At 40.9% G+C, this 14061-nt stretch overlaps 1 protein-coding gene across 1 annotated transcript; it reads left to right on the top strand.

Moving 5' to 3' along the window:
* Nucleotides 1-1464: 1464 nt before the first annotated feature.
* On the top strand, nucleotides 1465-10437 carry LOC307170063 (uncharacterized protein). The gene is made up of 3 exons (XM_079891066.1): nucleotides 1465-1556; nucleotides 2392-2652; nucleotides 8546-10437. The coding sequence occupies exons 2-3, from the start codon at nucleotides 2604-2606 to the stop codon at nucleotides 9583-9585; spliced, it is 1089 nt and encodes a 362-aa protein (XP_079747192.1). The 5' UTR covers nucleotides 1465-1556; nucleotides 2392-2603; the 3' UTR covers nucleotides 9586-10437.
* The last annotated feature ends 3624 nt before the right edge of the window (nucleotides 10438-14061 follow it).

Below are 14061 nucleotides of genomic sequence, written 5' to 3'. Positions count from 1 at the left end.
GTGGCCTCCTAAGGCAGCGAAGCAAGTGCATTCTGGGAGTTGTTGTCTTTCATCCACATAAGCCAAAAATACATTTTCTGGCTTTTCTCAGTCTAGAAAGCTCCAAATTCAAAAATTTCTCCACATTTCTTCTACTTAAATGACCTATTTTAAATACACATTCATCTTCCCAGAGGTGAAGTATCCCTTTAAGTTTATCAAGCGACGGGAATACTTTGTGTGCGCAAAAAGTAAACAAAAATAACGACTTTATTCCACTATTCATTTCCTTCTCTCTGGGCCTCGAGTGAGTTCACGTAGTGTAATAGCGTAGCGCGTCTGTGTTGCACGTCACCACGTAGGCTCACTATTGGCCGACGCTGGTCATGTGTGATGCGTGACGTACAACACATACGCGCTACGCAAAAACACTACTATCCTTACAATTACAATAGGGTTTCAGCATTTCATGCTTGAACCCCTAAAAAACAGCTTTACAAACTCATACATTTCTTACAAACAAACAAAAAATGAGATCAAAAAACAGTTAGCCAAAAACCAAACAAACTAAAACTGACCTCCTCAAATGAGCAAAGCAACAGCTTATAAAGGAAAGGATGGACCCATTACAAATTAAGAGGGAAAACAATTCAGCCTCCTTCTTCTTTTCGTTTTATGGCAGATTGCAACCATGACTATAAAGGTGCATACCGCCACCTACTGTATAGGAGTATGTAACATGAGAAAATATTATCATGACTATATCATCAAATTAAAAAAAATAAAAAATAAATAAAAAAAGAATTATATACTACCTAAATCCTATTATATATTCCTATATTTTTCAAATATTGTACAACTGCTTTCTGTGCATCCTTTACCACATCTCCTGTTGTGCCTAACAAACCTTCAATATTCCACTTTCTTCCTACCTGACTTATCTTTTGATTTAGTCTCATCCTCTCATCCCTATATTTCTTACAATGCAATAATACGTGTTCAACATCTTCCTTGGACCTACATTCTATACATTCATCAGATTGACTTTTGCCCATTAAAAACAATGTTTTATTTAATCCTGTGTGATCAAACCTTAGCCTGGTTTAAACACTCTCCTCTCTTCTGTTACTTCTATTCACCCCCTGTGCATTAATAGATTTTTGCAATCTGTAATATTTCCTTCCACTTTTATCCACATCCCACCTGTCCTGCCATTTTTTCATCATTTCTTTTTTGATTATTGCCTTAGCCTCTCCTTTTCCAAGGGGTATATTTATTGTATCATTTGACAATTCAGCCTTACATTCAAAATCGTATCAACCCGATATATATATTAAATAAAGATAAGAGAAATCAAAATGTAATTAAATACCATAAATGCACAACTAAAGGAATCAATTAATAAAGACATCAACTTTTTTTCCTCCCCCGGGCAACTCGCAGCGAACGGTATGCATACTGTCTATGATGGTCCAGCCAGGCGGAACCAATAATGCTTCAGTTCTCTGTTTCTGCCCGGACGCTAATCCTCGTCACGCCAGGTTGCGGCTGCAGCGGACCATCACCGAACATCACCGGTAAACTTTAAACTCAAAATAGAAACAACTATAAGTAACAGATACAAACTAACTAATTTGTGTGCACTTCAAATCAGTAAAAATGTATATAAAAATGCGTTGTAAATGTAAACATATGCAAATCTAACAATAAAGAATTAATGAATATTGTTTGTTTCGTGTGGCTATTATGATCTATCATTATACTGAAACAAATGAATGTGAATGACAAAAGAGAAAAGTTTAAATAAAGATTATTCTTAAATGAATGCATGTCATTCGTATATTTGTATAGTGTGCGTGTGGAAGCATGTGTGAGATGATGCATACACACTCGGGCCACTGTGTGTGTGCGTGCGTGCGTGCGTGCGTGCGTGTGTGTGCGTGCGTGCGTGCGTGCGTGCGTGTGTGTGTGTGTGTGTGTGTGTGTGTGCGTGTGTGCGTGTCTGTAAGTGTGTATGAATTGTTCAAAAGTTTGCGGTCAGTATTTTTTCTTGAAGGGAAGTGATATTAAAATGGTTTCTTAATGATTTCTGAAGGATCATGTGACACTGAAGACTGGAGTAATGATGCTGAAAATTCAGCTTTGATCACAGGAAGAAATTACACTTTGCAATGTAAAACAGAAGACTGTAATCACTTTTTTCAGTATTACTGTTTTTGATTGAATCCTTGAACAAAATAATATTCTTTCACTACAATAAAAACTCTTACTGATCCCAATAGTGCAGATTCATTTTTTTATAACCATTTATCTAGAATCATGCAGCTCTAATATACACACAACAGTAATGCTTGAATTAGTATTGAAATATATAAATTCATTAACTAATCTTTTGAATTTGTTTTTTGTCAGATCTGCTCCTCCTCCTTCAGTGAAGCTCCTCCTCCTTCAGTGAAGCTCCTCCTCCTTCAGTGAAGCTCCTCCTCCTTCAGTGAAGCTGCTCCCACTGCAATTCTCCAATAAATGCTGGAATATTCCCATCAGCTACAAGTGAAGACGAGCATCAAACCATCAGGAAGAGCTGAAATCTGCAAAGACAGAGTTTATTGAAGGACAGTGAGAACATGAGAGATCCAGAACACTGCAGAATGAAACACACTGAAGAACAAAGAGGTTGGTGTTTATTCCTGATTCTTCATTAGTGAGGCTGAAGAACATTAAGTTTATAAAGCAGTTCATCAGATTTAGTGTTTGTAGTAGAGAAAAAGTAATTAGTATTAATTATTAGTAATAAATATTAAACATACAAAAATCAAACAATTTTCATAATGGTGTAAATTAAACAAAACCTGTTTTATAATTTCTGATAAAGTTGTATGTAGGCATGTGACGGTATAACATTTTCATGTTGCGACAATTGCTGAAACTTTTATCACGATATACAGTATTTTCTCGATACTGAAATAAGTAAAAATATATAATATTTTCTGTTATTTGTGAAGCGGTTTTCTGAATCTTATCCATGGCATAATTGGCTTATTTTGACTGTTGGGGTAATGTAAGTTGCAAGATAATGAGGTCGCATGATACTCATCTTTAATGGTTGTAAGAATTGATAAATTAGTGACCAGACCCTGAGAGGACAAAAGGACCTCTCTGGAGATTACCATTTGAACTGGCTCTCGTGCACCATCGAGACGAAAGTCTCACCTCCGAATCAACTTCATCTACATCTCCTTCCCTCTCCCCTCACCCCCTCTCTCTCATGCTCAGATGATCACCTGAAGATCACCCAAGAAAATGTATAGTTTAATGTGAATGATTATCACAGAGTATTTTCATGTTTGGTATCGTTTAAAATGTCACAGTGCGACTGGAACAAATGTCTCATTTCAGAATAAGTAAAACACAAGGTAATAAGGGTTTAAGACTTTATGGATAACTGACTTACAAAGGAAGGTGGTCTCTCAAGACAAATGGTCACTCACCCCCAAGGGGTGCTACCTCTGAATGCAAATTTCTTTTGTTAGCACATGTTTCCATGTGAAAGAGGTCTGGCTATTTAATGAAATGCAGCAGGGAGATCGAGGCCCCATTCTGTACTTCACATTGTCCCGTGAGGCTGAGAGAGATCTCTCCCATTGACTATTTTTGCTAATAACTTCTGAACAGTTTGTCCAAAAATCATAAAATTGGCCTCGTTAGATTCAGGGCAACATGCCGAGTCGACTGATATCCAATTTTACCATATCAGCCATTTTGGCTGTCGGCCATTTTGAATTTTGTGCTAAAATGCTGTATTTTAAGAATGCATGAACGGATTGTTACGAAACTTGGCATGGGTCATCAGCACAATGCCCTGAAGGAGCCTGAGAAGTTTTGAAACAGCGCCTCCAAGTGGAGATTTTTTTTTCCCAAATGCTTATAACTTTGTGTGTGGGTGACTTATTTTCACAAGACTCATCTCTTTAGACTCCTGAATCCTTGCCGAGTCCTACGATACCAAACATGCTAAGTTTCGCCTTACGGTTTGTGTAGCGTTGTGATTTAGCGCTTAAAAAACATTTGCCGATATCTTCGAAACCGCTAGTACAATCGAGACGAAACCACCGTCAGAAGTTTGGAAACATAGGTCGCTAGCTATATGCCAATGCCCAAATGCGAAAATATTGATAGTAAAGGGTAGTAAAATCCAATCAAAGTCATGTGTCAGTCATTTTTTATGTGTTTTTTTTCATATAAGTGTCTATAACTCCGAAGCGAATTGAGATATTTTCACCAAAATTGACACACATATGTATGGGCTCACTCTGAGGACACATAAAAAAAATGGTGGGACTGAGTCTCTTGGTGGCGCTATAATAGAACAAAACATGAAATTCCCATTGACTTCAATGCAGTTTTGTGAAATAAAATGCTATACTAAACAAATGCATTGGTGTAATATTACGAAACTCAGAATGTGCCATCAGCACCATCCCCTGAAGGTGCCCTAAATATTTCGAGATAGCGCCACCTAGTGGTCAAAAGTTATAACCAAATTTCCAAAAAGGCTAATAACTTTTGAATAAATCTTGCTATTGAAATGCCACTGGTCTTAATAGATTCATTGGCTCACGCCGAGAACATGGATACCAAGTTTTCTTTATTTGGCTGAACTTCCTGTCCGCCATCTTGATTTTCAGTCAAAACAGTCAAAATCAATTATAAATTGAATTCGCCAGGCTGGGTTTCCATCCAAAATGTTTTGCATTTTGTATACTCTTTTCTGAATATTTGACAAAAAAAGGTCTGCTGTGAGCATTGAGGGAACCTTGATGACGAAGAAGAATTGAACTTGGTTTAAACATCTGCTATGGCCATTCTCTAGCTCGGCAACCTCCATACATACATATACATATATATATATATATCAGTGATGCGCAGGTTGATCCGAAATGAGCGGGTGCCTGCGGTCACCCGCGGTTACCCGCGGTTATGAGTCATCCAAAAATATTTTTAATGATATTCGGGTCGCGGTCGGTCGGGTCGTTTGAAATAAAGATGCCAATTAAACCTTTGTAATTTATATAGTACAAGAGAGCATATGAGCGGAGTGGAGCGGTGAGAATCTCCGCTCATCATCGCTCACGGAAATGTTCGCTCCCCCGCTCAAAGCTACATCAGGCCGCTCCGCTCATCATCGCTCAGCGCTCAACGCAGTTTGCTCCGCGCTCCACTCAAATCGCCCCCCGCTCGCTCCAAAAAAGGTAAAAAGAAAAATCTACATGTATATCACTTTTAGCTTAGACCACAGCCTTACCTCCTAAAGAACTGATGAGCAACAACATTTTTCAAATAGAAATGTTTTATTTCAAATTACAAATTAGGCCTATGTAAGAAGGAATATAGCCTACGTACAAAGTCCTGTAAAATTAAACGAATAAATGGGCCTAATAATATAAATAACAATTATATAAACAAAAATATAGCCTAGCCTACATAAAAATTTTAAAAGTAAATTTACTATTAGGCCAGAATTTTGATAGCCTAAGTGAACTTTTGCGCAACGCGCACGATTAAAATTTAAATGGGCGTATATCCATTGTACACAAACTGCTGTAAAATAAAACGAATAAATGGGCCTAATAATATAAATAAAATTTATATAAACAAAAATATAAAAAAATATTCATAAACGTTTTAAAAGTAGGCCAAATTAGCCTAACTATTAGGCCAACATTCTTATAACTGAACTTTTGCGCAGCGCGCAGGATTAAAATTTAAATGGGCTTGTATCAATTGTTTGAATATTATGCTATATTTAATTTACACTTGGTTACAGGTTACCGTATTCAATTTGCTAACCTTTTGCTTTCTTCCCAGCGTGTTCACATCACACTGCATGTTTACGAGAATGTGTCTTTTTAGATTCCAAAATGAATCTTTACTGACTGGAACGATGTCTCCACATTCGTTTTCTTCTACCACATTATAGTTAGTTTTATATTATAGTAGCCTACACCTGTAGCCTATGACTTCTTATTTTCCTTTTTGAAGTAGCCTACTTTTTGAACTCCATTGTTGAGCCGAGTTTTGACTGAAAATAGAATCCATCTTGCAGTCATCAACAGTAGACTAAGTCAGGCTTGACTGAGCATGCTTCAGAATTGTGGTGTGCGCGGAGCGAAATTGGAGCGGGAAATAGGGCGACGCTCCGTCCTTTTAAAAATGCCGCTCTGCGCTCTGTCCAAAAATGCGGGTCAGGAAGCGGGTCGGGTACAATATTTTCTACTTTTTTTTTTTGCGGTCCGAGTTGCGGGCGGGTTAGTTGAAAACGTCGGTCGGGTGCGGGTTGTTTATACATTGACCCGCGCATCACTGATATTTATATATATATATACAGTGCTATGCATAAGTTTAGACACCCATACTAAAGTTGACTAAAAAGAGGAATAAAAAATCATCTTTTTGAAACTGAACTTAATGCCTTAATTTAAACAATTAGGAAAAATCCAACCTTTAAGGACACCAATTTTCTTTGTGAATGAATAATGTATCGTAAATAAATAAATGTTCATCCTTAAAATACAGGGTGCATAAGTTTGGACACCCCTATGTTAAAATCCCATAGAGGCAGGCAGATTTTTATTTTTAAGTATTTAAAAAAAAAAAAAAAATTTTAGGATACTATGCATCCTGCCCCACATCATCACATAGCCTTCACCATACCTAGAGATTGGCATGGTTTTATTTCAGTTAGCCTAATAGCTCAGAAATTTTGAATTTAATTTGAATAATTTTGAAATTAATCTAGATTAATCTAGATTAAAATGGCTCATTCAGAATATGTGTGCTACCCAAATAATGACTATAAAAGTAAGTCTTTGAGAACGGGTTTCTCAAGCCAGGTGGCGCATTAGACCAGGGGCTCATCTCCTGTTTCCAAAATGCATCACAAACTGCTTGAGAAAGCTGTTCCACTCATAGCCTTTAAAAGGTTACTACTGTACTGTTACCGTCCGTAGGCAACATTAGGTAGGCCTATGTTATTATCAACTACTATAGGCTATCAATTAGGGATGGGCGATATGGCCTAAAATCTATATTGTGATATACATTGCAGCCTCTTGCGATAACGATTATAATAAAACCATTTCAGAACAGGTTACACAGACCCTGTTAAACAACTGCTAAATGTATTTTTATTTTTTTTAAAGGGTGTATGTAGTTTTGAGATTGAGAACATATATTGTGCAAAACTGTAAGTATACAACATAATTTTGCAGATAAATAAAATTTAAGTACACTAGCTGCAGAGACTTAAGTAGGTCTAATGTTTATTATGGCTTGGAGCTTATGAAACCCCAAATTTAAAATTAGAATATTGTCTAACTGATGTATTTTCAGTTAAAAAGAAACACAACAACGATTCTTAAAATCGGGCGCAGACAGGGATTATGTGCTACACCACTACATTCAGTGATATGTTTCGTTTTGAATTTGAGGTGGTAGAACGGATTAGTCACGTTTTAACTTACCGAACTGTTACCTCACACACTCTGTCTATATAGTTTGCTGCTGCTCGTTGCACCGATCTTTTTCACCAGCTTTCACTTTCAGCCGTGTTTACTTAAGATGACGACGAATATGCGTTGCAGCCGGGTGTTCCTCGCGGCCGCGGGTAGATTGCGTCATCATAGCTTGTGTAGTAGCCAGCTCCCAACCCAACTTGGAGAATAGATTAACGGCGATATTTTTTTTATCGCGCGATAAGAGTCTCACTGCGTTAACGCCGATAACGGCCCACCACTAATATATATATATATATATATATATATATATATTGATATTGTTTTATGGTGTGTACTTTACTGGTGTGCACACACATAATCGCACTTTTCTGCTCCTCTTAACATGAGTTGGCACAGTCACATATACATGCATAACCAATTACTGTACATCTATGTCAAAACAATATAAGCCATCTTTTACAACCAAAATAAATAACAACATTGAATGCAATGCATTATTCAATACATTGGCTAAACACGTGTATCAAAAAGGAATCTACAATAAACAAGGAGGCAGGTAATTGCATTTTCTTGATATTATACAACTATATATATATATATATATATATATGCATGCATATAGCCCGCGCACAAATGACTATGGCTAGAGTTTAAACTTTCAAATTCCCTATGAATGTCAAGGCCAAAGTTAGTCTAGTTGTATTTCATAATAAAAAGTTATTTATCTTGTAACTTTGGTAACAGGGTTGATGAATGTAGTCAACACTACAAATGATTGAGATTATTTTCCCATCATACTCGAGAAAGAGTTCAAATGATGTCATTTCCTGGTTGTCGCCATTTGTTTGCCAAAAATGTACAATGGCTAATTACTTATTAGTTCATAACATTTTAATTAAAATAAATGTAATATTTCTCTGAGAGACTGTCAGAACTGTATTACTGTTGTATAGTTTTAAAATGTTAATATTATGTTAGATAATTGTGCAGTTGATCTAATATATGTAATAGTCCTTGCTACAGAAACATGATACTTTTAACTATCATTTCAGACGTGATGCTGGAGAATGAGGAGAGTGAAGAGGAGGAGAAACATCATCATGTCAAAACTGGAGCTAAAACTCGCTCACAGACTGAAAGTATTTCTTTACTGAAAAGAAGAGACAAGAAATGTTTCACTTGCCGTCAGTGTGGAAAGAGTTTCACACGTAAAGGACACCTTAAGTCTCACATGAACATCCACACTGGAGAGAAACCGTTCTCATGTGATCAGTGTGGGAAAGATTTTAACCAAAATGGTCACCTTAAGAAACACATGAGGATCCACACTGGAGAGAAACCGTTCACATGTGATCAGTGCGAGAAGAGTTTTAGACGTCAAGGAACCCTTGAGACTCACATGAGAATCCACACTGGAGAGAAACCGTTCACATGTGATCAGTGTGGAAAGAGTTTTAGACAACATGGAAACCTTCAGGAACACATGAGGATCCACACTGGAGAGAAACCGTTCACATGTGATCAGTGTGGGAACAGTTTTAGACAACATGGAAACCTTCAGAAACACATGAAGATCCACACTGGAGAGAAACCGTTCACATGTGATCAGTGTGAGAAGAGTTTTGCACGACAAGGAACCCTTAAGTCTCACATGATCATCCACACTGGAGAGAAACTGCATGAATGTGATCAATGTGGTAAAACATTTTTGAGGGCTTCAGCCCTGAAGATCCACATGACAGTTCATTCACAGGAGAAACCACATTCATGTTCTGTGTGTGGAAAGAGATTTTCACATATGCAGAGTTTAAAATTTCATGAGAAAATACACACTGGTGTAAGAAATTATATGTGCTTTAAATGTGAGAAGACTTTTATCACAGCTGAAGAGTTGAAAAAGCACCAGAGAATTCACACTGGAGAGAAACCTTACAAGTGTTTACACTGTGACAAGAGATTCAGTCAGTCAGGACATCTGAAAAAACACGAGAGGATCCACACTGGAGAGAAACCGTATCACTGCACTGCATGTGGGAAGAGCTTCACTCGTTCATCTGCTCTACACAGTCACACAAAAACTCACATTAAGTAGCTTATCTTCAGCTCCAGCACTTTCAAGTGCGATGCCACCTCTCTTTCCTATTAGTTTGTCTAAACCAGTCTAAATCAGCCTCAACCACGGCTGTAGCCAGTTATGAAGTCACTGAGGTCCAGACTTAAAGGGGGGGTACAATGGTGTTTCATGTATTCAGAGTTGTTTATAGTGTTAAAGAGATGGATTATCATGCTAAACATGGCCAAAGTTTAAAAAAAATATTTTGGACGAATAACGGAGTATTTCTGTGCAGAAAATCTTACATAAAACTGATGTATATAAATATCAGTTGAGCCTATGTTTACTTTCTTCACTGACACAGACAAAAATCAAAATAATATCAGAGAAAGCTCAGCTTTAGGAGGGGAAGAGACAGACCATAGTAGAGAGAATGAGAGAAAAAGAAAGAGTGGTGGAGATTTTAGCCTTCATATGTCTTGAAATGCACATATGTAAATCAGAGAAATCAATTTTCTCGGGAAAGCGATTCTAGAACTCTACAGCTCTGGCCACAACGATCGAAAGTATAAAATAAACATTGTCAAAATTTGTCACATTAAATAGTTTATCTTTAAGAACAGCAGTTTCTACTGTTAGATTCACATCAACTCAAAGATAAAGTTCCTTCCCAAAGAGCAATATTGCATATTAATGTTGCTTAATATAATCTATATGTTTAAAAGTACAAGTGTTTTTTTTTTTACATTTTTTACTAGCTGTTCTTGCTCAGGAAGCTGAAGAAGAGGCTGATTGATATTAAAAAAAAGAGAGATCTGTCTTATTTGTTTACAGTTTTACTTTCTTTTTGTATTCTCTGCACCAAGTATTAAACTTTTATTGTCCATTTTTATTGTCTGCTTCTTCTTGCATCAAGAATATAAAATTTGATCATTTTACTTTAGTTACATCTAAAAGTCATGCTGAGTAGAAATACATACTCATGTTTCTCTTGGTCCCTTCAAAGTTGCGTTGGATTTTCTCCCTTGAATTCTCTTCTTTTAAATTAAGTAATTTTTATAAAAAAACTAATATTCTCCGTTTATGTAATCTGTATGAAAAGAGAGAGATGTCAGTCGTTCTCATCTCAGCTCATTATTTTTAATGTGACCCCGCCCACGGAGAGCGCGCACTATTCAAACGCAAATGACTGAGGCAATCCATGCAGACTGTGAACGCCCCCATATCAGCTCGAGAAAACACATCAAGTTTATTCAGATCATTGTACTTGTTTACACCGTCTCACAGCGCTGTGAGGAATAATACTATCGTAATAATAATAATGGGAAATGTACCTCAGAACTGCTGGTATTTCGAGAAGCAACGGATGGAATACTGTAGTACGTTTTTTTCATTCTCAAGTGAATCGTTTCTGTGTGTGAATAAATGAACGCCAGAGATGCGCTGTTTACCACAGCCCGCAAAAAGACAGTTTAAATTCGAATCGCGTTTCTGTGCGTGAATGAATGATCTGCTTTTAGCAAACTGTATTGCTATACTGAGATGAGTAAAAATCAACTGAAATATGTCGAAATAAAATGTATTTGTATAAGCAACGTATTAAACTGCAAATTAACATTTATATTCCTTATAATAAAAATGAAAGCCCTATGTTACAGACATATGAAAGACAACCTTTTGTTGACTAGTTTTGGATAGATTATACATTTTTACTGTAAAATATCTGCCACCTCAAATAAGCTTTTGTTTGCCAATTTTTGCTCATATGTTAAATATAGTATGTTTTATCAAAAATAAAGTATAAAGATATTGAGTCCGAATGGACCATGTTCTCCACCTCCATTGTCGTACACCTCCATTGTCGTACATCACTATTATCAGAGCAGCTGAAAAGCCTCTTTATTTCATGTCAATAGATCCTGTTCCCTTTCAGTCGCTCACGTTCGACGTAACGTCGACGTGACGACGTATTTGGGATCACTTCAGGGAGCCCTATCAACTTCGAGTGTCTACAGAACAAGCCAATGAACGTTGGCGTGCGTGAATCGCGTCACGCGTCACGCGCCCCCGCCCCGCAGCGCGGGTATAAACAGGAAGCGGGCGCACGCACACATTGTCTTTCACTTCGGAGCCGAGCTTCTATGAGACTTTTTGTCTATCAGAATCAGCTGTTTGAAGACTTCAAAAGAGGATCATCTCTCTGTTGCTGTGTTGGTGTGACGGCACGATCAGTGGTGGCTGCGAGCATTGCAGCTCTCAACTGCTGTTTTCACAGCACTGTGTTTGTGTCTGTGTGTGTGTGTGTGTCGGTTCGGTGGGCGTTTCCCCTGTGTGTGCATTCACACTGCGGCTACCCCTGGGTGCCTCAACACAAAGAGAGTTTTTCAAATCCTTTTTTATTTTCAACTAAAAGAGCAACACAAGCGTGACCCTGCGTTTTTTTCAAGATGTCATTCCGCTTGTGCGTTTCTGGGTGTGGTCGTTCCCTGGCGCCAGCAGATGGCCACAAGAGTTGCCTCTCGTGTTTGGGCATTCAGCACGCTGAGGCAGCTTTTGTGGATAGTTCATGTTCCCATTGCGGGAATATGACTATCACAGCGTTAAGATCGAGACTCGCTTACCTCAAGGGAGGTGCAGTCCCCTCGCCTATGCCCCGATCTAGAGTCTATTCTGCCCCGCAGAATAGACCTACTTTGGCGCATGACCAGGGTGATCTGAGGATTACCGTGAGGGCTTCCCCGTCGAGTCATTCTCCGCGGGCCCCTCATGCCTCACATACGCTGCTGCCATTGGAGCCCCTTAGTGAACGTCTTGGTCCTTCCCCGGAACGACCAACCGTTTCCTTTGGGGCCCCAGCTGACGATCAGATGTCGATCGCAGCATCGGAGGGGGAGCTGTCCTCTGGAAATGACGACTCGGCTGCGTTGCCCCCCTCGGGGTGTGTAGCGTTGTCCGAGCCAGATCCAGAATGGACTGCTATGCTTTCCCGGGCCGCCGAGAAGGTCGGGCTTGCGTGGAATCCTCCACCACGTCCCGAACCTTCTCGGTTGGACGATTGGTTTCTCGGGGCGGGCCGTGCTGGTTCTCAGTGCGCCGCCCCGGTACCTTTCTTTCCGGAAGTGCATGAGGAGCTTTCTAGGACGTGGAAGGCACCGTATAGTGCCCGAAGCCGTTCTAGTGGCTCCTCACCCCTCGCCACCCTCGACGGCGGGGCAGATAAGGGGTATGTGGATATCCCCCCAGTGGAGCGGGCCGTCGCGATGCAACTGTGTCCGGCGTCCGCTTCCTCTTGGCGGGGTAATCCACGCCTCCCGTCCAAGGCCTGTAAGTTTTCGTCCGGTCTAACGGCGAAGGCTTACAAGGCCTGTGGACAGGCTGCTTCCGCCCTCCATGCCATGGCGCTCTTGCAGGTCCACCAGGCCCAGGCGCTCATGGACATGAACGAGGGTGGTTCTGACCCAGAGCTCCTCCGGGAGCTCCGTGTGGCAACCGACCTTGCCCTCCGGGCGACGAAGGAAACCGCACGTTCAGTCGGTCAGGCGATGTCCACCTTGGTGGTCCAGGAGCACCACCTCTGGCTCAACCTGGCGGATATGAGGGACACCGATAAATATCGGTTCCTGGATGCCCCTCTTTCCCAGGTTGGGTTGTTCGGCGACGCGGTCGAGAGCTTTGCCCAACAGTTCTCGGCCGCACAGAAGCAGACGGAGGCCATCCGACACATCCTGCCCCGGCGGACCGCTGCCGCTCCCACCCATCCGCCAGCCGCAGACCCTCCGTCTACTCGTCGCCGAGGTCGGCCTTCTGCGGCGTCCTCCGCTCCCGCCAGGCCCCAGCAGCAGCAGCCATCATCCAGGCCTCAGCGCGGAGCAAGCCGCAGGAAGTCGACCCCGCCCGTCCAGGCCGCTGCCAAACCAGGAGGCAAGCGACGGTGCAAACGACCCTGAGACGGGCGGCCCAGAGGTGGATCAAGTTGCTCTTCAGGAGATGGCGAAGGCGCCACTCCTTCCCCCGGTGGAGGGCCGGGCGGAGAATCTTTTGTTTCCTTTTCTTTTTGTTCCGCCACTGACCCACGGGTCAGTGGTACCCACATTTTCAAAAAAAGAGCAATTTCTGAAACCTCTGGGCCCCAAGAGGGCGTGCTTGGCAGTCGACGACGCCGCCATGCCTTGTCACTCCCGAGCCCCTCTTTCATTGCCAGTGAGCAGCAGTGGCTGTGTTCCGGACGTGCTGTCGCCTCCACACACTCACTCTGCCCTTCGACGGAAGCAGGTATGTGCTGCACCACACACTCAGACCCCACTTCGGGCCGCTATGCCGTCCGAGTCGGGTCCCTGCATTCCGCCGCGCTGCCCCACCCCGGGTACGTCTGTGGTGCCGTTAGTCCCACTTGCTCGGTCTCTGGGAGCCTGGTTAACGCTTCCCAGCCCGTCTCGCTGGCTCATCCGTACCATCAGACTCGGCTATGCGATTCAGTTCGCCCGGCGTCCCCCTGCTTTCAAGGGCATTTTGTTC

Source organism: Squalius cephalus (genome assembly GCF_949319135.1).
Source record: "Squalius cephalus genome assembly, chromosome: 13".
Lineage (NCBI taxonomy): Eukaryota > Metazoa > Chordata > Actinopteri > Cypriniformes > Leuciscidae > Squalius > Squalius cephalus.
Note: the sequence above shows the minus strand (reverse complement) of the source record. Positions and strands in the feature narration are given on the sequence as shown.